The 24,941-nt window shown below is 40.8% G+C and overlaps 3 protein-coding genes and 1 long non-coding RNA gene across 24 annotated transcripts in view; 2 read left to right on the top strand and 2 right to left on the bottom strand.

The window, feature by feature from the left end:
• Positions 1–4,147, top strand: part of LOC125499929 — a 73,825-nt gene extending 69,678 nt beyond the window's left edge. For 9 of the 14 annotated variants that reach the window (XR_007276985.1, XR_007276978.1, XR_007276981.1 and 6 more), the window contains 2 exons: positions 2,468–3,703; positions 3,769–4,147. Coding sequence is in view for 3 of the 14 variants with exons in the window: in XM_048650269.1 (XP_048506226.1) it covers positions 2,468–2,540; positions 3,769–3,868 (173 nt within the window). In the remaining 11 variants the exon portion in view is untranslated. The remainder of the gene's footprint in view (positions 1–2,467; positions 3,704–3,768) is intronic. The other 5 variants (XM_048650269.1, XM_048650272.1, XM_048650271.1 and 2 more) reach the window with 3 other exon arrangements.
• Positions 1–4,965, bottom strand: part of LOC105692096 — a 109,952-nt gene extending 104,987 nt beyond the window's left edge. For both annotated transcript variants that reach the window (XM_012411084.3, XM_048650264.1), the window contains exon 1: positions 4,832–4,965. In XM_012411084.3, the coding sequence (XP_012266507.1) occupies positions 4,832–4,934 (103 nt within the window). In that variant the 5' untranslated portion in view covers positions 4,935–4,965. The remainder of the gene's footprint in view (positions 1–4,831) is intronic.
• Positions 4,966–5,687: 722 nt separating this feature from the next.
• Positions 5,688–22,298, top strand: LOC110117365. 5 transcript variants are annotated; one of them, XR_007276988.1, is made up of 6 exons: positions 5,980–6,081; positions 8,805–9,063; positions 9,133–12,507; positions 21,135–21,370; positions 21,548–21,726; positions 22,162–22,298. It is a non-coding gene; the product is annotated as an uncharacterized LOC110117365 (long non-coding RNA). The 5 variants fall into 5 exon arrangements; XR_002306005.2 differs by having other exon boundaries at positions 9,139–12,507; positions 21,135–21,726; XR_007276990.1 differs by lacking the exon at positions 9,133–12,507 and having other exon boundaries at positions 5,688–6,081; positions 21,135–21,726.
• LOC105692123 (anoctamin-4-like) lies at positions 18,930–24,851 on the bottom strand. Of its 3 annotated transcripts, none has more exons than XM_020855874.2 (14): positions 23,913–24,851; positions 23,703–23,780; positions 23,280–23,406; positions 22,944–23,129; positions 22,505–22,719; positions 22,243–22,381; positions 21,965–22,166; positions 21,526–21,869; positions 21,164–21,403; positions 20,807–21,024; positions 20,500–20,717; positions 20,143–20,384; positions 19,733–20,020; positions 18,930–19,615 (listed from the first exon to the last, which is right to left on the bottom strand). In XM_020855874.2, the coding sequence occupies exons 2-14, from the start codon at positions 23,726–23,728 to the stop codon at positions 19,379–19,381; spliced, it is 2,682 nt and encodes an 893-aa protein (XP_020711533.2). In that variant the 5' UTR covers positions 23,729–23,780; positions 23,913–24,851; the 3' UTR covers positions 18,930–19,378. The 3 variants fall into 3 exon arrangements, with proteins under 3 accessions (XP_020711533.2, XP_012266554.2, XP_012266555.2); XM_012411131.3 differs by having other exon boundaries at positions 23,703–23,776; XM_012411132.3 differs by lacking the exon at positions 23,703–23,780.
• Positions 24,852–24,941: the final 90 nt, after the last annotated feature.

Below are 24,941 nucleotides of genomic sequence, written 5' to 3'. Positions count from 1 at the left end.
GATGTAGCCCAGATCTTGTGTGGTAAATTTTGCCCACGGCGAAACGAATACGACCGCTCGCGACGAACATAAATTACAAATTTCTTCCGCCCCGTTTTGACCTATTTCCATGATACAATATCGGCAGAAATTCGACAGCTTTTTCACGGACGAAGAAACGGATTTTATTTTGTATTCGTCGATGAAATTGATATCGAATTTTTGAGCGGCGAGTCGTCAATACGATTCCTTTCGCGAGGAGATAATTTTTTATCGATAATTATATCGAAAAAAAAAACATTGCGCAAATATAATTATACCGATCGTACAACCTCTGACATTTCCATATGTATATTTTCGGCTTGCGTACATCGAACGATCGTACAAGTTGGTTACCATATAATAACATACATATATGCGCCGTCGTTCACACGTGAATCGAAATGTCAATTGTCCTCCAGGTACGCGTACAATTCGCTATTTATTAACGGCAAACCGGGTGCACTGAATGACGTGAGTCGACACAATTAAGTACCTCTGAACTATCAAATCCTGAATCCATTCGCACGGAATGGCCTAGTTTATCCCACCGTTTGATCTGCCAAAAGCCACGAATCAAGGATTAACATACTCCGCAAAGGATGACTGTTAATAAAATAATATCGCAACGTTCGTATGATATAATTCGGCACAGATAAACCGCAAAACGCAAACGCGCTACATTTTGTTCTTCTAGGTACGTACGTACCACACATAACGCGCCGGAGGGTCCAACTTTTCGGAACGTAATGTTCATTACACTATTGAGTAATATGACAAGCTATGAAAGATTTGCCGACAGCGGTGGCCCCTCTTATCTTTGGTAATACCGGCTGACGTGAGTCGTCTGAGACAATTAATTGTGCAAACAAAAAAAAAAAATGAAAAACGTAAAAAACAATCCGGCACCAGCCGCGAGGGATGCTGCATTGCCACACAAAATGCAGGGCTCGAGGCGGAAAGTGCAGAAACGCGAACCGCTATTTCAACAGGTAAAGAATATATCGCGGCTACGTTAACATCCCGTTTCAAAACGTAACGTCGGTAAACCCCTCGCGTCATCAACCTTCGTTGAGCATGCACGGTACAAATTGGTAGACATACGATACCCCGTCTCCGAGTAATCGGCAATCTAGTTAAACGAGACGGAAATTTTTTTTTTTTTTTTTCTTTTCTTTTTTTTTTATCTTACTTTTTATATGGGCGTAAAGAAATAGGTCAGTTTATACCGATAGGCGTGTACGGGTATGTTAAAATGTGTACAGCTGCTGAGCGGAACAAGGCCTCGTGGAAGGCTGTTTTGAGTAAAATCATTGAGAATTCAAAAAAGCGACAAACGTCGCGGCGTGGAATAATGAAATTCTTCAGTGAAAAACTCTGCGTTACATTTGTCGTTACGGTTATAATATAGCCGCTACCGTTGATGCCCAGGGCGTGAATGACCTGCGTCTAACTAGACGTATTACCACACACCGCCGCATTACCATACTATCCTATCTCCCGAGACCGCCTCTCGCAGGTGAAATCCGCAACACTTGACTATTCAAATAACATATTATACCATACGTAACCCACGCCAGATGCGGATATACCACCTCGCATAAATATCGAAGCATTCAACGTCGTAGGAAATTGTGAAATCAACGCTCCGCCAAAATTCAAAACATCTCTTCCAATAATATATGGCTCGCAAAAAAGAAGAAGAATTGACAATCTTCGTCCATCCCACCGAAAATCCGCTACACGGGGTGTTCCGTTTCGATCTATTCCGGTCGATTCTTCCAAAACTAACAATAAGCAAGATACGAAAAAAAGTTTGCTTTTAATTATTCAGAGTTCAAAGGGGGGAAATATTGACGCTATCCAATTTTTTCTCAAGCGACCTTTCGAAGGTCAAATCAAGGTCAACTTGGTTTTTTGAAACAGAATGACAACCTTTTGCCTCCAGAATCTCAAAAAATATCAAATCCTGTACCAAAAAGTATGGCCCAAAGTCAATGGGTAATTAGGTGTAGCGGGTCAAAAAAGTATGGCTACACATGGGACAGCCAATAAGGTACGCGATGAGTATTGGTTGGTGCAGAATTTGATGTTCTTTCAGATTTTCGAGAGAAAAATAAATCATTCTACTGAGAAAAATCAAGTTGACCTTGATTTGACCTTTAAAAGGTCACTTGATATAACATTGGACAGCGTCAATTTTTCCCCCCTTTGAACCCAGAATATTTGACGCTGAACGTATTTCGTATCTTGATTATAGTTTCGGAAAAATCGGCAGGAATAGATTAAAATGAGTCACACTGTGTATAATGATATTGTTTAACGAACTACGACCGACGATATTCCAAGAAATTTCAGACGAGACATCGGCAAGAAATTTTCGATTTCTGAACAGAAAAACAATTTTTAATTCTCGAAATCAACGACACAACTGAATTATGTGTTACAGGTTTTCAAGCGGATTTAAGCTACAGTGATATAACATCAGTCTCTGCAAGTGTTTTGCATCTGATACGAGCCAGGTGAATGATTACGCGACGTAATGAGCAAAAATGTAAGCCGATCGGTGGACAACGATCGGGTAGCATTGGCCTTGGAGGACGGCCGACCTCAAAGTAAAACTCGGGAAGGTTGCTGAGTTACGTTCGGATGCAACCAAACCGTCTACGACTTACGACCGCTAGGCTCGTCATACTTATACTATACCCAAGGAAGTTGGCTGCCGATCCAACAAACGTAACTTGACGTATATTATATTATATACGTCCCTACGAGAGGACGTGATCGAAGGATTAATTTATTCGGCGGTTATGCGTATGAAAAATGTTTTTTTGCCTAAAGCTAATGTCATCGAATATCATTATATCCGTGAAATATTCTAGTTTGCAGTTAATGAAAACATAAAAGTTTTTACGACCCGAACCGCTACGAATTTCACATCATGTTTTACATGGTTAAAGCATAATTGAGTTCGCATGGTCACCGAGTTGACGAATCCTTGACCTATGAATCGTCGAAAATCTGGTTATGATCGATCCACCACGAGATAAAAAGAAAATTGCAAAATTTTCCAATCGCTTTTTCGAAAGCACACAGCGTTGTAGCGAGAAGAATTTTTAATCAAATTACGAGTTAAACGACATCGTCGAAGATGCCTGCGTTCTTCCATACACTGACGCGTTTACGTCAGATAATTAAAATTCGTATTGTATAATCACGAAAAAACACATGCGAGCCGATATGTTTGCTGTGAGCTAATTCTTTGTTTAACAAAACACACGTGACCATTAAGAGGTCAAACTGAATCATCTTATTATTCATCGGTATCGGTACAGCGAAATAACGACGATGATAAAACCTTATTAGTCGGTCTTCTTCGACACTTGCGTTCGCAATTCGTTCGTTTCGTATTAGTCTCTAAGCACGCTCGAGTGTGTAACAGTTGAGTAATAATGGATGACGGATAATATACGCCGTCGAGTGTGTAATCAATACAGATCTCTGCGCGGTAATTAATATCGTAATTCAAGATATCCATCTGTTAAATGTTGTAATAATCGTTGACGCGATGGAAGAATAACTCAAGAAACGGGAACGCTACGGTTACAAAATCATCAGAAAATTCATCAGACGACACGAACGGAATCTTTCGCGGAAATTCGACAAATCTATATTTCCTCTCGACGTCAGTTTGTGAATTTTGAGTAAACGCGCCTTCAAAAACTCTTATAATCTCATATACTTCCGCAGATCACATCGTGGATCATCGTATACGAACTGTCACCAACACTATATTCTCCGCTATAATGTGAGCGGTGCAAGTACAACGCGAAGTCAACCGATATCCTAACGACCTTCAAGCCCCATTCGTCACGATCGTACTTAGTCGAACCGCAGGGGCCGGAAAATGTATTGCTAAAGCAGAAAGTAATACCAGAAGCCTGCAATATGGGATCAACTGGATAACGTTTTGCTACACGTGACGCTGAACTGCAATTGAAAACATCGATGTGAAATCCTGTAGTCGCACATCTGAATCGTTCGTTCCTCACAGGACGGCTTAAATACGTATTATACTTATTACCGTTAATTGTATAACAAGTTTACGATAAAATTATCGCCTAGCTCACGTGTTGTACACAGATGAATTTCTTACCTGCTTTTATAACGAGTGAAATGAAATTAATAACGTGGAACGAGAAAGAAAGTACCTATATACACGGGATGATTACACGGTTCAATATATTCATACTCTGCACAACGATGTATGTTTCTATAAAGGAGTTTTTATTTTCATTTCAAATGTCCAAAAGTATACATATAGAATGCACGTATGAGATACATGGTATAAGATACGTATAAGATCCGCCATTTTTTTTTTTCTCATAATTACGAGCTACCGATGTCCGTCAAAATTTTTGGGTCTAACGAATCTCACGTTGAAAAACAAATTGATTAAAAAACTTGGAATTACACGATTCAATTCATTACATTAGACACGCGAAGCAGTTGGCAATTGTTTGATTGCATTACTCCGTCCGTCTTTTGAATTACCAATTACACGAGTCCGGCTAATACATGTCGGAGTTCTCGATCTTAGGGCTTTACCCGTGCCAACAAGACTTTGTCCCGTGAAATGTTTGCCGGCGATAATACGCCCGCTCGGTCTATTTACGCATCATAAATAATTGACAACTGACTAATTCATTGAAACATCCGAATGTCATCCGTAAACAAAGTGGCTCAATATTTATTTTCCAAACTTGCGGTAAAACAAGATTCGGCGATGAACATAAAGAATATAATCACTCACCATCGTGATCGTATTCCGGTGGAAGATGTGGCTGCAACTGATGAAGATGGGCGTAGTAATGATGATGGTGGAGGATACACTCGAGATCTGTACAGTTGAGCATTTTTCCGATTCAATGATAAAAGTGTTTTAGATTATCGAATTATTGTTGCGACGCGATGTTGTTCCTTCTCCTCTTCTTCTTTTTTTTGTTTTTTTTTTTGTTCGGAATCCTATTTCCTAATCGCTACGCACAAATTTGTCAAATTAATTATCGGCTGAACGGAGAAACCGAAATTCCGTAGCTGGCGATATATTATTCATGTCAGATGAAAGCACGCAGTTGTAGAGCGACACTGCTTTTACAAGGACCTGTTTGTTTGACACCGTGCGAGGAACTCCAATGGCGCGCGTTGCAAGAAACGCGACGGCGAAGGTGTCACGCGACAAACAATCCGTAATGCATACAGTACGTCTATAGGTGTGTAACGGCTAAAGGTGTTTCATCTCGTTAATCTCGGATGAACGATACTTCGGCGTGTGGTTTATTAATTGGTACAGATCGTCGACGTTATTCAACTCAATCCGTATCTATTGCATAGGAGGTAAAATATATCTCGAGTCAAGGGCGATCGAAACGATTGTCAACCCATCTTGGTGGCGTATTTCGTAGCACCTTATCTCGCCAGTTAACCGAACGATGTTCGAAGTTTAGAAAGTCGGTGGATACCCGGCGTCCTGGAACTCGCACATCGATTCCAGTGTGTCTACATATATACTCTCGCGGCGACGGTAGTTTCGATTTAAATGGAACCGAAATATGTACGAAAAAAAAAAAAAAATTTAAAAAAATCAAAAAAAAAAAACAACAATCGAGAAAAATAAAATTCTCGCTTCCGAAAATATTTTCGAAATGTATATCCGAACGGTAGGCGGTGGGACGTGCGTCGGACACCGCTTAATATTCTCCAATTAGCACCGCACGGTAGCGTTGTCAGAGTTAAACTGAAGGAATTGCAGGGGGGCGGCGGCGGCGGTGGCGGCGACGTATGGGAGGGCGCGGATGATCCGTGATCGCCGCTGCAGTCCTGTTTGTGCTTTCTAAATTGGATCTGCACCAGGTAATAACGAAGCGTCTTCCTCGATATCCCTCCGTACGTTACATCTCCAACGGCTCGTTATCTCCTCCGTAATTTTCAACGAAGTAAGAATCAATTGAACACACATCGGGTACACCGTTCGTAGCTCGTCGTTCGGTTAAGGCGAACCAGGTAGGTCCATGGTGTTCGGATGTTTATGAATAAGGTAAATGTTTTTACACTGTTCGGTGTCGGTTACGCGCGAACGAACAAAACTCGCCTCCGCACCGTACCCCGCTCTTTCGGCGCTTCGAGTCTCCGGGTCCTCGGGTGGATCTTCGGCTCCTCTTCGTCTCCTCTTCGTGTGGTCTTTTGGCTTTTTTTTTCTCTTTCTCACCGTTCGGCGGCAGGGCCCAATTTTTGAGCGAAACGCGGGCTCAGCAGCGGTCACGAGGTCGCGAGCAGCACCACTGAGCAAGCGCACTTGAACACTGCCAGTTTAGACTTTATCGTGGCGTGCTTACAGCAGATTGTAGAGAACGGTATGTGACGACGGTGACTGTGTGTGGGTCACTCAGTCACTAGCGGGCAGCTTACTTTCCCGTCGCCATGTTGCCACGGAACTCCCTCCCGCCCTCCCCCCTCGTACCCCAATCGTCTCACTCTCTTTCTTTTCACATCTCCGATGGCTCTCTCTCTCTCTCTCTCCCTCTCTATTTTTCTCTCCTTCGTTCGTTACCTATCTCTTTTCTCGCAAGACCCACTCTTTGTCGTAGCGAACGCGTATGGTGTCGTTCGACTTCCCGGGGATACGGCGACGGAGTATACTTTCGGACCTGCGACTCCGCCACCGTTTTCGCACACCTCCTCGAGGACGATCGAGGCCTCCACCTCGGAGAACGGACACCCTTCGCATCCGGTCTTACGTCGACTTCCTTTCGACGGCCGTACGAGCGGAGCCGAAGAGCGAGCTTTCGTACCGAAAATTGGGGGGAATCCTCACAGCGGTCGTCCGAGGTGTTCCTGAACAATCGTACTCATTTGCAAAGCGAACGTGTACGACGAATCTGTAATGACATATTGACATATCGGACAAGCGATACGATATCGCCGCGAACAGCCCGCTCGTCGCTGTTCACGTTCTCCGGACGAGTAGGAACCAAAGCTGCCGTCGCGAAACGCGGACTTCTGGCGAAGGTCACCGAGGGTGCGTTTTGACGCGGGACCGCGGTACGGTGCGGTACCGATCGTACGGCGGACGCCAACGCGCACCCGGAAGTGGAGTATCCTTGACCTTGGTCAACCGTTGTCACGTACGGTCGATAAATCGTGTACTTTGAAATGCGATTTTGAAAAAAATTATCCGGAGCGCGGGCGCAGCTCGCCGCGATGTTGTCGTGGGTTGATGCGGCGAAAAATTTTTTACGGACCGATAATTGATCGGATGCGATAAAAAAAAAAAACTCTGCCAATTAAGAGACTTGCACGGGGACAATAACTGTCGATGGAACGAGAAATGAGCGAAGCGACTTCTTGCCTCCGTATATATCCCTCGGAGAGGGAACTACACGTCTTCTGCTGGGCATCATACAATTTACGCTTGCGAGATCAAAGAGTTCCCCGCGTAATCGTCTGAATTGGCGACTTCCCGCGAGGAAAGAATCGACTGCCCGAGGACCGAAACACCGCTCTCAAATGCCGTCGTCTGTATCCATTTAGAGATCTTGGAAGGTTCGGAGCGGCGGATCAGCGCGGAATTTTTTTTCTCACTCGATTGAGTAAACGCGCCTAAAAATTTTGTTTACGCCTATATAAGATTCGTGAGGTGATTGGTTGTCAAAAAAAAAAAAAAGAAAATCAGGGCAAATCGTTGGTCGAGAGTGATCCAATAGTTGATTTATAGTATATTCATAGTTTCTGCATAAATTATATCCTAAGTATATACAAGGTAGACGCTTGCATGTTATAGGCATTACGAAAGTTGGCCAATGAGACCGCGAACAGGCATATTTTTGCTATGCCCCAGTAATTTGCAATTAGAAACAACGTTCGTTAGCAGCGCCACGATGATAGGCCATAGGTATACCTACGACATTCGCGTTCATTGTTTCTGTATAGGTTAATTAATTCATAGTTTGGAGATAAATCGACTACCAGATCGGTCCTAATATTGCTTTTCTTGGAACAACGGGATATCGATTATGGAAGAAATCGGTTACCGAACGATTATAACGACGCAGTGACATGACACTTTCGATTTTTCTATATACATACGTATATACGCGAATGACGCGGATGAGGAATACAAAATAGCGACGCTAGATAATCGTACGGTTATTACGACGATGATTTTAATTCGCCTATAATCGACTCGTCGTCTCTGCAACGCTCGCGACTCTGCCAAGTTCTATTATATGTTATACCGCGCGCGATATGCCGTTCGTATATTTAATTGTTGAACGCGTAATCGAGATGTAACGTAACGAAATTCAATATCCGACTTTCTAGATCCTGTCACCGCGCTATCTAAACTGTGACAACTTCCTCCGGCTTTACACAACAAACGAGGATATAATGCGGCGAGCCGAAGGTCCGGAGTTTGCATAAAAAATATCGCCGCGGAGCGAGGGCCACCCAGCGAACAGCGCGAAACCGAGCCGCCATATTGCTTCGAGAGAATATAAACCGATCGACACGTACAAACCGCGCGATAAGAATTAACGCTCGGATTTTCAACGCGCCAGCATACTTTTCCGACGATTTTCGTTTTTTTTTTTTTTTTTAACGTACGCCGGCAAATTTTGTTTTCGATTCGACAGCCGAAGCGCTCATTAGCAGAGAAATGATCGCCGGCTCTAATCCGGCGGTACGGCGAATACGACGAATATATTAATATAATCCTGTCATAATCGGAGGTTGCGCTCGTCGGCGTCGATGCGAGAAACTGGACGTCCTCGAGGAGGAGTTGCCCGCACACGGTCTGAGCCAATGATCGGTGTTTATATCCAAGCCTATCTCACTTTCCGTCTCTTAATTCATCGGAATCAACATCGGAGTCTACCGGGTTATTCGATCCATACCGGTTCCAAAAGGTTTCAAAACTGCATAAGGGAAATCTATTATGGAACTTCAAGACCGGAAATATCGGGTTCGACCGAAGCGGAAGGGGTACGGGTACGTCTTTTTCCGCGTACATCGCGATCGAATATTTCTGTACAAATGTAAGACGTTGCACGTTGAAAGTTATAGGAAAATACTGAGCCAAGGGTCATAAGGTCACGGAATTCAAACGACCGCCACATGCGCTGTACCTTCACCCCAATTATCATTTCCACGTTATCGAGCTTCCATGTAGTGAGTCAACGAATTGACCTCCGCAGTGCGTATTATTCAAACGATGTAATTTACCGATTTCATGTGAAATGGAAAAACCATATACATATACGCGAAGAACTATGAATAATCGTCGCTTTGCATTTTTATTGGCGAGCCAACGCATCTCAACGAAACGTGAGTGAATTGCGAAAAATTGTTCTCCATTCGATTATACATTTTATCAACTGCAACGACATGAAATCAAAATAAAAAGAACAAGAGGTGTGCGAGAACCTAATCAGAAAAACTGTATATACGCAAATCGGCGGATTGGAGCGAATTAAATCTACTTTCAAAGGGCCACGGATACTGGTAGAAAAAGTGACAAACTACTCCGTCGCGTCGGGATGAATAAAAAATGGAAAAACAACGCCTCGGGTTTCGGTCTAGATGCAGTCTGAGGTGCACATCCGTACGTGTGTATTGCAGCGTGGTGCACCGGTACGGTCGCAAATGTACCGACATTGCGAAAGGCGTTCGCGAAGAAGAATCCAGCGAAAACATCGTGTGTGTATATATTAGATATGTGTATCATCGTATATTATTATTGTTAGTACGCAAGTGGATAAGTGAATATATGCAGATGAATATGCAGCGCGGGCATGCGAGGCACAGTTATTCGTGAGCACAGCTCATTTTTGCTCACATCGACTGACTTGGTCCGTAACGAAGTAGCCAACGAGTTAGAGGCCTCGAAGATAATTAAGATAATTGCTTTCCATATTGGACTATGTCGGGCGTGCAGCTATACGCTTGCTCGGAACACATCTGTCCATGTTCAATATCGTTTGCACGCTCTTCGTCTGCCGCTAGATTTCACCTTTCTACCAAGGGCACTTCAAATAATCGCCTCGCTTTCAACCCGAGTCCATAGGATATCTATAGCACATATGCTCTGCAGATCGAGCCTTCGATTTTTCACACCTGTATAATAGTTGGCGCACTACATGTGCCGATTTACGTCGATATATGTTATCGTGGTTGTTTATTTGTCGATTTTTTTTTCTAATTTTTATTTTCATCATCTCTATAATGCTGATTATTTTAGGGAATATTTAGGGAAATTAATCGGAGACAAATGTCGATGAATTCTCTCAAAATTACATCTGCGCATCGTCAACAGATCACCCTGAGATTAATTGAGAACTCGGGTTAAGAATTCGAAGTGAGGTGTGCACGATATTTTGTTTCCTTGTACGAAGGCACGAAGTCTACATCCAGGTATCGACTAAAACAAACCGTGCGAAAATTATTAACGTACAGTGCATGAAAAAATGAGTGAAAATAAAAAAAAAAAAATGGCGATCATTCGAAATGTAACGGTATGGGTATGGCGTGTATTCCGTCTCCGATATATTGGGAGGGCAAACGTGGTTGTGGCGGTTTTTTAATCTGAGCTATAACCGCGAGGATTCGTGTCGGGGCTTTCTCGGTTGTTGCTTTTACATTTTGACAAGTTGTTTCACTAATTGCTTATGACAGACGTATTCAAAAGTAACAACACACATATCCGAGTCATGTGTGTTCGTGGAATGTAGTTCTTTCGACGAGATTATACGTTTTAAACCAACCGGGTTCTAACGCACGTGAGAGAATTTAATGTGTTACGTAAGTCGAATATTCAGATTCGAGATTTGACGATGAACCAAAGACAAGTTTGTCCCGGTAAACTAAATTTGGAACTATGTATATTACACGGGTATACGGAGGCGCGTTATCTGCGAAAAAAGGTATATAATATTCTCCGAAGTAGAAATGACCGACACAGCGTACGTGAACAATTTGAACGACAGTGGCCACTTGGGAGCGGAAATTTTAACGCGGTATAACCAGATAAATCGAGAGTAAAAAATAAAATTCTCGGAATATCGCGTAAGCAACTTACAGGGCGGTCTGCGGATGATTACGAAACTCAGCAGGATAAATTCGGTGGAATCAGAACCGCGTTAGCCGAGGGATCCGAGAATCTTCGGAAACGAGCCGGACTAAGGATTCGCGGCCCAAATCCGCTCGCACCTTTCACCACGCCCAGGAGGCTCCTTCTGTTTCTCTTCCACGGAATCCCATTTCGCGTTGAAACGAGAAAAGTGTGATCCGCATGATAAAAAGGCTCATCGTGTCGTCTTGCGTAAGCGAATCACCATGGCCATATAATAACTATATCGATTACTTTGTACGGTAAGGATTGGTCGGGTGACGGCTGCGGTATTATCAACGAGCTTTCAATCCCGACGTGAATTGATCATTTATTTCAGGGATTTGATCAAATCTCAATTTTCGTCATTTCTTCGCGACATCGACGCTGCATCGCGACAGCAATTTGGAACAATCTTATAAAACACAACCTCTGGATCGAGGATATTTGATAGTCAGTTAGGTTAATTTTCAAAAATATATGAAACACGAGAGTGGTTTACTTGCGACAAAATTTCATAATTTCATTTTAATCCGAAAAGCGTCGCTGGGTTTCGAGCGTACTTGAGGGGATCGGTAATAACTATAAAGACCGGATAAATATCGGGGATTCGAAGGTGTCCTTTGGCGTCCCGCCGCATTAAAGAGCTGGTTATACTAATGGCCCGGTGGTTAGCAGTTACAGCGTTTATAATCCACCTCTCAACAGCAGTACTTCTTCAGGTTTAATTGAAAGGCCGATTCGGATTTCACGATGCGATCGGCGAATCGTATGTTATATGTAGCTGAAACTGCAAACCGCGATATCGTGCAAAAAAAAATCAGCGAAAAGTCGAGTCAAAATCACCCACGTAAGCGCGGGTAAAAGTTGGCGTACTATACCCCGAGAATGTTAATTGACGGAATTTTGTATCGTCCGTAGAGCGGGTGGTCGTTTGTACCGTCGTTTCCGCGTTTACCGGGGGACGGTGCGAGCCTTGCTTTCGACAATGACCCAGATCCTCGGAGGAACCTGGCCACTCATAAAGATCAGGTGCAAGAACGTGCCCGTCAACGCGATCCGTCGCAACAACGTCCGTACCGTCGTTCGACCGGTCGCCGGTCGTCGGCTAGGTACGTCAACTTTGAAACCCGCAACGACCGTACGTCTGTCAGCTCTCTCCTTCGGTCGGATCCCATTGACTCTCACCCGTTCTCTCGGAACGATCGCGATTCGCTATCGCGTGTGTACAGAGGCAGTCCGACCGGGCCGTTGGGGTACGAGACGATTCGTCGCCAACGTGCGGCCGTGTAGCGCTGTGATGCAAGCCGATATATAAAGCAGGAAAAGTGAGTCTTTTAAATACCCGTATTACATTTACGTTCACATGCAGCATACGGACGGCGTGGCTTGTTTATAAACGTGCAACGCGGTGAGAGTACGTATTTAATGTATACACACGGCGCGAAATGGTTCTCCAATACCCCTCGGTCTTTTCACGGCAAATATGTGCTTAACGTGATTTAATGTACACCTGTAATAAATTTAAACTACTAAGTCTGACCGTTTTAGAATTATTTACTAAAAGAGGCGCCATTAGCACCTGTGCTGAAACTCGTATACCACCCAATTTACAACTCAACTTTTATGTATTATATCTAAATACTTTGCGATTCGTACCGAAATTTATTTTTTTCGATTCTTGCTCCGAAAATATTCGACTAATTTTTATCGTCGGTGGATATTTTGGTATGTATAAATATAGCGACGACAAAATCATTTTTTTTTGGTTTCTTAATGCTCTCGAAACAAATGCACCTTTACGAAGTCGTGTCGCTGCACATGCTTCGAATACCCAAGGGATATCATGGATATTGAAAAAAAAAAAAAATTTCTGCTGCACTTTAATGAATTTATATTACGCGCTCACATACATAATATGATACGCTGGCTCGACGTGGCATTGCATAAATTCGGTTGGTACTTGCGTTATTTATTTTTTCGAGAAAGACGTTTCAATGCAACGTTTCATTTGCATCTGAGCCAATGTCGTGATGTGCGATGCAGTAATAAATAACGCGTGTACGAAGGTATTTGGCGAACCCAACGGTTCTGGATAGTTCGGAGCACGCACGAGTCGCGACATTCTGCGGTGTGTTTTGCATAGCGTAGGTCGGTATTGCGTATCGTTTATGTGGTTCGTGTATTCCTCGCGAAAAATTCTCCATCATTACAGTTAGGTATGGGTAATTTGCACTATCTCCGGTGGAAAGAGGTCGAACAACCTTTTTGAATAATCAAACAGCGCTTCTTGTCATTTCGATTAACGGTTGCCTTGAATTATTCCGTTGTACATATCATAACATGTTGCGCAATAAAGCCACTCCTTTTTTTTCGCTCATTTTTCAGTATACATATATATACGTATTTTATGTTCGGTAAAACGAACTATAACGAGCGTTATGAGATTCGGTGAAATTTTCAACACGTGATAGAACAAAATACATCGTAATCTATAATTGCAGACTAGTTCCATCTAATTCCTCCTATACTGATTGTGAGATTCAGGCGAAACGGGTTGCGATCCACGCATGCGTCGAAATATTCGAATTTCGCGATCTACGATCGACCCCGAGCCTTGCCGATGTCGAATCCGCCCTTGCAGATAACATCTCACAAACGAGACTTCGGCAATAAGAAGGCTCGGGCTCGCTCGGAGAAGTACGGGAAATTCGAATATTTCGACGCATGCGTGGATCGCAACCCGTTTCGCCGGAAGGCGGGCAATTTTCTAAACTCAAATTAACTCGACTTACAACATTACAAATGCTTGGACGTCACTCAACGATTGTCACATGCCTAACGCATATTGTGACGTAACTGATCAGCTGTATGGCTACGTTTATGTGCATAAATGTAACTCAATATGACCCGCCGAGTGAAAAGCTCCTGACAATCAAGTTACGTACCGTAGTCTGCGATTTTTTTTTATTAGTTTTTTTTTTTTTTTCTCTCACATTTTTTCCATCGGGCGCAGAAACTTTGCAGTAAGAATTCTCAGTTCTGTTATACCATAGATATATCTATGGTTATACTGTGCGAGTACTTCTATTAAATATTATTATTATTATATGAAGCATCCAGCACGTGCTCGTATACTACATATGTATTACGATGGAAGGGGTTGTGACCCGATACGCCTTGCCGATCGAAAATGGACATCGTAATATCTAACGACATAATCGGACGATTAAGGGTTCGATGAATATTGAGGCACTTTATACATTTGAAACGGCAGACTATTACCCACATGACATTATGTCGACCTGCAGCTGTAATTTCTTTTCTACGATACATAATTCTATCAATATCTATGATTTTATGCATTTTCAAACTTTCGAAGATTCAAACTGTACAATTATTCAATCTTCTCCGATGCAACAAAATCTATGATGTATGTAAATTCACAATACGTGGTTGAAAAGTTCAGATTTTATGCTGGAGGGCGTAGCATCGATTGTAAATGTCGCAGGTGGGTAGTTATTCCAACAATCGCCGATAGATTATGTATGATCGAGCGTATTTTTACATCTGTTGATTCGTACCTGTTGGATCAACTACATGTTTGTTTATAACCTTTGCCTCATACATGCTACACTTGTACTTGTACGTTGGTATATGCATACATATATGCGGTTTACACGATCAGATTTCGCAAGTGCCGTTTGACACGAATTTCGCAAGAGCAACACGCGTAAAAATAAATGACTTTGTAGACAGCGGCATTCAAATGGATCGGTGGTAAAATAACGAGTGTTCGATTGGTGGTCGAAAACTGGAACAGGTATTATGTTTGGTGATTAATATATCTGACACACGGCCACCGCCAAGTGCTGATTGCATTTTCTTTTTGTTTCATTTTTTTTTTTTTTTTTAATACATTTGAATCTATCTATAAATCGCTTTAACACGTCCAATTTGAAAAAAATAAATAATAAATTTGCAAGATCGTCGCGTCGGTAGCGGTTGATTACTTTTTCGTAGAACTGTCACGGAATTTTTCGCATTTACTAGTAATACCAGATAAGATTTAAAGAGAAAAAAAATAGAACCGTTTTGTAGGATTTATTTCAGCTATCACGCATATTAACTGGTTATTATTTAAATTAATTTCGTGTTTGTGTACTAAAACTTGGAGAGATTTGCATTCTTCGACTTTTATGTCGAATATTAAAATCAACAAGTGCGATTCTGTTGGCTATTTGACGCAATCTTCTCTTACAATAAACAAATTGACGCAAGGCGAATCGCAAATAAATGGTCGACCCTTAAATTGTAGGTATAGACGTATCTACCCTGATACGAGCTATCTTTGTATGCCGAATTTGCCACCACCGAATTCGCCAACTGGGTTGTGCGTCACGTTTGACCCTCGACATGCTCATTCTTGTTTCTTTTTTTTTTATCAAGCTACCGTCTCGCAAAGGGGAAGACAACATAGACACTGAGTAATCTCTGGGGATCCCTTGGGCCAAGCTTATGTCCTTAAGAAATTCGATAAAATTATAACATAAGTTGATATATGGCAAAACAAGCATTCCACTCGATGCTCTTTTACACCCTCATACGTACCGAACACTGTTCTCCTGCATTCCAATTTAATCAACCGTCGTACGAATGACTTCGTCGGTCGACTGACGGTCTCATAAATTGATCGTTAAAATCCGTAGGTAATCAAATAAATTTGATTTATATCGCCACTAAAAGGTCCCATGAAAATTTTGCTATAAAATAATTTTTATAAATTTAAATTAAACTGAATGTGTAAATAGAAGTAAAGGTCAACTTGTTCATAAAAAATAAAGAAAGAAACGTCACGTGGCTATATGATCCGTACATATCCATAGCCTCTTTTCGAGCTTTCCAACGTCATCATGCATCCGATTGCGTTTTATAATTACTCGGTGAATCGTTCAATACGTATACAATATACATATAATTACACTCGAGCGATCGTACGTTACGTGCACAACAATGAACGATATCATTTCCACCTACGAACAAACAGATCCTATGAGCATACTGTATGGCATTGTAGTTATACAGATATGGGATTATAGTTGCAGTTGTGATGAGTCAAATATTATCTCCGATGTTTCCTAATGGTTTGTGCTTGTAGAGCAGCGCGATAAGCGCGGACCATGAACTCGTATACTTCTTGCACTGAAACACATGTGTTGAGTAAACGAATCGTGACGCTTGTAAGATTCGTTTGCACTAAGCTTCCGATTTAGAAAATGAAAAAAATCACAGTTATGTACCGAAAGCTCGTTTTGACTCATGGAAGAATGGTACTTTCATGATAATTTCTGCGCAATCTGATGAATGATTACATCTTCAGTTTAAGAGTTTAATTTTCGAGATGATCGGTTCTGTCTTTTCACGTAACATCGACGATCAATGGGCTACACCCATCAATAGAAAATCAGCACTAATCTATCCTTGATCGGATGAAGATCTCTTTGATCGCTATTCTTTTTCATCGTAGACGAAACTGGTCATTAATTTTGATTATCAGTATGGGCTTATTTCTAGTTTTTGCAATTTGTCAATTAGAATCGTTCGTGTTCCGGCTCGGTATGCAGAAAATCTGGTGCATTTGACGTGATTTTCTCACGGTAACAAACGCTGCGTGGGTCGATTTACCGTTTGACCATGCCCCCGGTCATTTTAGGTGAAATTATCGTACTCGTGATCGGCTCAAGGTTCTCGATTCGCACCATGACCTGGGTGCCCTTGACCGGACTGATCCTGTTCCTCGACTGGTGCTCGTTTTTAATCGGTGCAGAAGAAGCACAATCGGTTTCATCGCCGTTTCTTATACATATGTGTGTCGGCAAAATCGGTGGGACTATATACACACATATAAGGATGCGCATCGCAATTGGCAACGAGAGAAGGCAGTCTTCGCGACCTTCTCTTCCCGGATTCTCACTTGAAGCATATAATTTTTATAGACAATTTACCGATCGCCCGGATCAAATAATGAAACGACTATTCGTAACATTGATGGCCGTGTTTCAACATTGTAAACTAATTTTTGACTCGAGTTGTAAGCATATTATATAATTTCATTACGTACTTGAAAGGGCTTGGATATCAGGAACCCTTTCAAGCCATAAGAATGAGCCATTTTTTAGCTGGGCCGTCATGCTCTTTCGTTCATCGAAGGAATCATGATCTCTTGACAAAGTTCTTAATTTCCAAATTTTTGATGTTTGGATGTAACGAGAACTGCACTTTGGATATCGAGTAATCTGATCTCATCCAACTGTGAATGGAGTCATAAGTGAACAAATTTTATTTGCTGTTTCTAGTTTTCATTCAGATTCATCAATACCGAACATCGGTAGAATTCGGATGTATTACACGTTTTGGCTGGAATAAACCTGAATATCAAGGGAGCTTGTGGTTTAAGGCGGGATCAACGATGTAAACAGACGTCAAACGTTCCACAATTACTTTCATGACACAAATAATAGTTGCGAAATGTACTCCGTGTTCTGATCCAATGGAGACGACAGAAGTAAAGGCTACCTCGATATCTACTCGATTGTGTCTTGAATAAAGCTGGCAAGGACACACGAGGGACCCCATCTTAACCACATTGATAGTATATTTCATCTAATTTTTTTTTCTTACCCAGAAACCTTCGAAAGAATTCAGAGAATAGGAACCTGACCAAGTTCGATAGAACATTATCACTGAATCTAAAACTCGTATTAGGTGAATTTGGTATGTTGAAGAGTCGCGGATTCGAAATGACTTCGGATTTTTTTTGTTATACGAATCGCGAAAGTCGAATCGGGTTCATTGCATACCGATGTACCGTCCGTTGTTAAAGAATAATGTACACCAACAAAGATCGCATCCGTATGGGGTCAAAGACCTGTAGTTCAAAATAATAATAATTGAACGTCACATATTGCTATCAAAACATTTTGAAGAAATTTTCTATCTCCTCTGCCTTTTTCTTCAACTGCCACGACGCGTATTTACGCACCTTGTATTCATTTTAAGCCCAGCGGTTATTAGTCATCGGTCGTGAGCACGTGATTCATAAAGGAATAATAAACGAGCAAGTGAATAATTATTAGGTTCGCTCGAGCACAACTTGCTTGATGATTTACATATAGTTTCTGAATAAAAAAATAAATCGTGATATTTTTATTCGTTGGAGATGTATTTCGATCGACCGCCTCTTGATTCTGACTGAGATGGGGAGAAATGTTATCTATTCGGACAAACGTAAAGATGTTATGTTATCACAAATCTGAACGTATAGATCATTAAGTTACTTTGTAGGAGATACGATAACTGAAGCTTGACAATTTGGAAAAGCGAAGGTCATTAACGCTGGAAATTGCTTGATTTTTTGAGTCAAAGTCCAGAGAATTTTTTCTCTGGCATCGAATTGATATGAGTAATATAATTACCCACTCAAGTTATTAGAAAAATGAACAGATCAAGGACTTTCAATTTTTGCATAATTATCAAGAATATGAAAATAAGCTTACGGTAAGCAACGTCAACAAATCCAGCGTCCATAAAAAAATCTTATCCGATCCCACGCATCTGACAAGTAAACCGAGTCGAACGAACCATTCAGAACCCGTACGATCTAGTAGATCCTGCGATCATGCCCGCCTTCCGCGTTCCTCGGTAAATAATTACTGATGACTTAACGCAAAATACTTGCATGCATTGAAAGTTACGTAATCTCTCGCAAGTTTATTCGATTGATAAGCGAATACCTTCTGAGGACTGACGAACTAAATGGAAGTTGAACAGTCATTATCCTCGTATACAAAATATTAAATGCAAACGATATTTCATACATGAAAATGAATATGACATATCGAATAGTTAAGACACTGTATAAACACTAAAATCGTACAGGTAATACGTTACCAAATATCATTACATAATTTGTTCGTTCTCTAGACCTTACACTTCTTGATGAGGTGTTCTCAACTATATTTAAAAAGTGAAATCACCTAATGTTTTTAAATTTGCTACTAACTATAAATATCAATGTGAATCGATGATCATTGTTGAAAAATTAGCACCCTGCTATTTTTCCGATAGGAAGATATGTTAATATCAAATTTTTAATTAAGAGATTCACTTGATAGGTTGCAGACGATATGTATTATGTTATCACAAAGATGTGTCCTCGCGGAAAGTTGATCTTCTGTGGATTCCGTGGCCATTGTCAAGTACAGAAGTTGTTCGATCTAATTGCTGTCCTTCAAGATAATCCCTGGCACGCGCAGCTTCTTTTCTAATAATTAGCTCTTCCGCCAAAAAAGCTTCACGTTTTATACGGTCACGTAATTTCCGAGGAGCGCCTGATAGGCACCACTGCACACTCATTGTCAGCAAACCAACTACATTCTATCACAAATCAGGCATTCAGCAAAATAAACCAGTTGTACAAAGCGAGTTGATATAATCACCATTGGTGGATACCATTGGTGATTCTTAGAGATAAACAGAAATATTTATAGTTACCTGGAAAACCACTACGAAAGCTAATCTTGCAGCCAGAATATGCCAGTAAATTGGTGGCCGTTTGTAAGGAAGCTCAGGGTCCCAATAAGGATTCCGATATTCTGCGTATCGGCATTCCGTTACGTTTTCAAACACACTGGTCAGTGGAGCAGTCCCATTTTCAAAGTCTGCTGGGTTGAAATAGGCAAGAGTGTGATTTAGGAATCCTGTATCTGACTTGTCTCGGCTGACTACCACCATATATACATATCTGGGTATGAAGTTGGACGAAAATGCTATTATAAATGCCTGTAAATGGAACAACAAAAAACAGTCGATTACAACAACAACAAAAAAGAAACTAAAACGGCTAAATCGAAGTTAGAATAGTGTTCGATTTAACAAAAGATAAGCCTATGAACTATACTTACGCTAGTAGTAACAGAAATACGTGCAATTGTATCAAGTATGCGACTCCAAATTCCGATATCACGTGCACGCTTAGGTACTGGTCGTCTATAATGCCGTAGGAATTTTGTTGCGTCTAGACGCATTTCTAAAACGTTATTAGCCAGAGCAAAGAAAGGTGCCAACGGAAATGCTACCACAAAGAGAGTTGTGAACCCAAATTGAATTACCACCTCTAAATATTCATCATACAATCCCCGTGTACCTAATGAAGAATGAAAGATGTTTACTACCACAACTAGGAGCTAAGTAATACGCTACGGTATCTCACCAAGCTATATGCGAGTAACATTTCAAGCGATCGTTACTAATTTACTCACCCCAATCGAGAAGTTTGAAATCTCGTATCCACTGATTTCTCGGAGGAATGGGATCCTTTTGTTTAAGACCTGTATGGATTCGAAATAAAGCCCACCACTTCATTAATATTGGGAGAACCATTTCCAATGCTGTAGATAATGCTTGTTTTCCAACCATTATAATCCCTAATTGTATACAAAGTTCCATCAAGCATCCTCCAGGGCTGCATTCTTCCTGCCTAGTTTAAAATGACACATTATGAAACAATTGGAGCCATGACTAAAATATTGTACAAAAATAATTGCAATCAAAATAGACAATAAATACCGGTAGCCGAAGATGCGATTATACTTCTTAGGGTATCCAACAAACTTGCCCTTCAGGAAGGCTATGTAAAAAATCGAAGCGTAGTAGTTCACAAATTGGAAGAGGTAAACTTTCAATGTAAGGCTGTCGTCAAATTCTGCTTGAGTCCTTAAGAATTCTATCTCTGTCAAGTATACTGCTACCCAATCATACAAATAATTGAGAGCTAAAATGCACACCTACAAATCGCAACATTCGGTAATTTTCTATTCTTTCACTATATACTGCGATTATGCATCACATTCCCACATTCAAAAAAATTACATGTAATTGATTTTTATACTTTCAGGCATTGGAGATAAATGGTTGATGAATTACCAGATTCATGACAGCTGCAATGGCTGGTAAAGCAAGAGTCTTGTAGCTGGTGGAATCTACCTCATGGCCAAACAGTGAGGTGCTGGTAATCATTGACATGCGGTAAAGGACTACAGCAAAAACCGCGGCCACCGCAGTACATGTCAATAAAAGAACCACTGAGAAACTAAATAATGTTGCTGGAACTCGGACCTTCCAGAAACTGACGTAAGGCTCGCGTAGCCGCGTTACTGTATTCACCTATTCAACAGAATCGTATCTATAAAAATTTAGGAAATTAACGGCGCTTTCTCAGAAGACCTAGTAGATCAATAACCGAATTATGCAACATGGTATGAGAATGCATTTAACATGTTACATACCTTTTGCTTAATGTTAAAAAAGGTAGCTTTAGCAAGAAGCGCCAGATATCCTGGCCGAGGATGTTCTGCAGTTTGGTCCCACTCAATCAAACCCCATCGATGACTTAATTCTGCAGACCGTCGTTTCCACAATTCAAGATACAACGTTGCCCAAAATGACATGAAAACGGCGAATATTGGAGTTGCCGGGTTATCAAACAGGTGGGTCAATGTTGCCAATAAGCATGTTTCGCTTAATCGCCAATAGTCACAAGTTTTATCACACTGAGGACACATCACAATATTTTGGGCGTTGGGATTACAAGCTTCTCGCGCTAACTCGTTTGAACTCAGAGTAATCCATCCTATGGTCAAGTTAAATTGAAATAGAATCAATCATGCGCTCATTTTTCTATAACCCAGTGCTGTTAACACCGAATAGATCAATTGATTTTCTCACCATAAAAAAAACATAACAGGCCAGCTATGCTGGCAGGGATAAGCATATATGTATAAAACCCAAGCCAAGCAAAGTACAGAGCAAAATTCACTCCAAAGTAATCTTTGATGGTGTCAAGCGGCTGTAACTTTATCCATTTACGTGTAGCACCCCACTCTTGATGAAGCAACGCCCTAACGGATCCTGATTGTTTATAGGTACCCTAAATAAATGGAAGACAAAAGTTACAAGGTCATAATCAGGAACTTTGATTATCTCAATAAGTTCTTCCTACTTACATCGTGTAACGGGTAAGCTGCTGCATAAACTCCATCATTCAGCAGAGTATGAATACCCTCAGCTTGTCGTGCTAGAATAAAATCTACTATCATACTTCGTATACCCCAAGGAAAAAAGTTTTCAGCCTCGATATCGAACCTTAAAATGAAAAGAAGACTTCAGAAATTTGGTATAATGTTGATAAAATTATTTCCATCATATGAGAATTCACAAAGCTGGAAGATGAAATCCGTAGTTATTGTAAACACAAGACATGCTTACAAATAAGCCTTATCTCTGGAAAATTCAGCAGCCAGTTGGTATTTACGGGATGGAAATTTTGCACGATCTAATGTTGCAAAGTGGAAGACTTGCGCGAAATAAGAACGTGCATCATCAAATATATCTGTAGGTTCTTGTGTCAAAGCTCTTTCTTCAGCAGTCTGTTTTATTGGCATACGCAGTTTCATAATGTCACAATATCTGCACAACACCTCCTGAATAAAAAAGTTTTCAATCTCGGTTAGTCTAAGCAGCCCTTTTACTACGCAAGTTAAGCAAAGTTGTGTATGTGTTGATTTACGAGTCACCACTGTACTCTACCTAATCAAACCTTAAGTTCAGGTGTAGACATAGTAATTCATTCAATATACTAATAAAGTTTAATCGGTAATACTGAATAAGCTCATTCGATGGTTGATAGTTGTGGATTGCAAAATACCTGAGTTGAATATATTTTGACAAAACATAAGTTTTGGTTTTGCTCGTACTCTAGTCGAAGCCCCTGATCCAGTAAATTTTGCTCAAAGGTCTTTCTCCTGGCAACATTATTTGGCTCCTGATCTACATATGCTAGTACAAAGTCAGGGAGTTCTTTGTCACCATTGCAATTTGGTATAATGACTTCCTGTGCAGAAAATAAATTTTTTAAACTCTCTGATCTTTCACATATTGGCAAGTGATCAACAGTTTTCTGAACCTTGAATACCTGTTCCTTTAGTATTTGGATTAAAGGTAGGCTTTTTTAAATACAATAAGAGAAAGGAACTGAACTGACCAATGGTACAGAGCGATTTTGCTGCTCAAGAGCAATCATTTTTTGACTGGCATCTCCTTGACTATCATCCATACCCACGTAAACAGGCTCTCCACCGCTTCGACATAGGTCCATAATTTCTATAATGCTTTTACAGAAATACATTTATATAGAAACATATCATTAATTTAAATGATGATATATAGATGAAGAAAGTGGAGTGATAATATACACAAGCATAGAGACACACAAATATATGTAATATAATGCATACAATTCAATTGCGACAATAGGGTTTCAGGAAGAGGCAAAATGTTGGGGAAGAACTAGAGAATTTCCTAGACATTGAATAGTAGTAATGGTAAGGTTAGCTTTCAAATGACATCTGGCAAATATGCAGCAATCAACAAGATGGAATGATTATATTGATAAAATGGGACCCACCATTGAATAAGGAAAATGATCTGCATTAATACCCAGCATAGCAGTAAATCGCATTGACAATCAGTAGCTATCAGCTGCCTTTAGTAAAAAAGAGCAGGCAGTGCCCAGGAAGCAATTTATATGCAAACGAAATAGTTTATTGTTAGTCATAAGTCGGCAGAGTGTATTTATAGTTCATGAAGTCAATTTCCAAAGAAATACGGTACTCACGTGTAAATATTTGGGTCGTGTAATAAATATGACTAGACGTTGGTTTGCTAAACTTAACGCAAGTATCAAAGGATAATTTGCACTTCCTCGATTCGAGTTATCATCTCGTGATGGATTTTCCAAGGTTATCCGTCAACAGCCCGAGTCGCTCTGCATATTCGTAATCGAAGCAAACACGTCTCCGAAGACGGACAACCGGTCGGAGACTAGCTAACCATGGGCACTTCTGTGCCATGGGCACCACGATTCCCGTTCATGGCTCATGCGTCATCCAGCAGTTGAAGTTTTTTTACAACTTGTTTTCGGTTTCCTATGAGAGATCCTGACTTTTCTAGCGCTAGTGTCGCCGTACATGCGTTATCTATTCTCAATGACCGTACCGTTGAGTGTATCTACACTCAACGATCATATGTATACAAGGATCATAGATCTGAGTAACTATACTTCGCTATAGTTACTCAGATACTAGGAATGCTTTGCTGAACGAATTAATCTTTTCTAGTTGACATTAATAGAATGGATATTTATAGCATTCATAGTAGCGTCAATTGATGTGAAATACAGGCAACAAGCGACATACCAATAACAACGTTTTTTATGTTTCGAGATTATAGTTCATGAGCCCTTTGAAAGCTTCGTTCGGGCGAGCTAGTCTGCCCAACAAATGAAAACTCAGTGTCCTTATTTTTGTCCGAACTTAATCATATTAGATTTTATGGTTTGGGAATCTCGAACCTTTGAGACTAGATAGGGTATCTCTTCTCAATGCTCGAACTTAATCATACTAGAGTTTATGTTCAGGAAATCTTTTTCTCTGATACCTGAAGCACAGAACAGGGTTCTACTAGCCCCTAATCTGTGCCTGAAGTTTTTCTTACGCTTTATCTATAACGCTGGGGCTGATATCTGTCGATCTTTGGAGAAAATATTTGGAATTTGGCTGAAAATTATGTCTCACCAGTCAGGTCAGGTGAAAAATTAAACAGACGAAACCTGCAATTGTTCATAGAATTGCATAAATTTCGTTCG

The sequence above is a fragment of the Athalia rosae genome, chromosome 2, assembly GCF_917208135.1.
Source record: "Athalia rosae chromosome 2, iyAthRosa1.1, whole genome shotgun sequence".
In the NCBI taxonomy this organism is placed as follows: Eukaryota; Metazoa; Arthropoda; class Insecta; order Hymenoptera; family Athaliidae; genus Athalia; species Athalia rosae.
The sequence above is the reverse complement of the archived record's forward strand: the minus strand, read 5'-3'. Positions and strand labels throughout refer to the sequence as shown.

Bases quoted from the DNA above. Each gene is read 5' to 3' on its own strand.
- LOC105692123 (XM_020855874.2), bottom strand. From the start codon at position 23,728: ATGCAGATCATTTTCCTTATTCAATG. The intron at 21,025-21,163 runs GTAATTCATCAA...TGCGATTTGTAG, and splicing joins TTGCAGCTGTCATGAATCTG to GTGTGCATTTTAGCTCTCAA. The intron at 20,718-20,806 runs GTATTTATTGTC...ATTTTAAACTAG, and splicing joins AATCGCATCTTCGGCTACCG to GCAGGAAGAATGCAGCCCTG.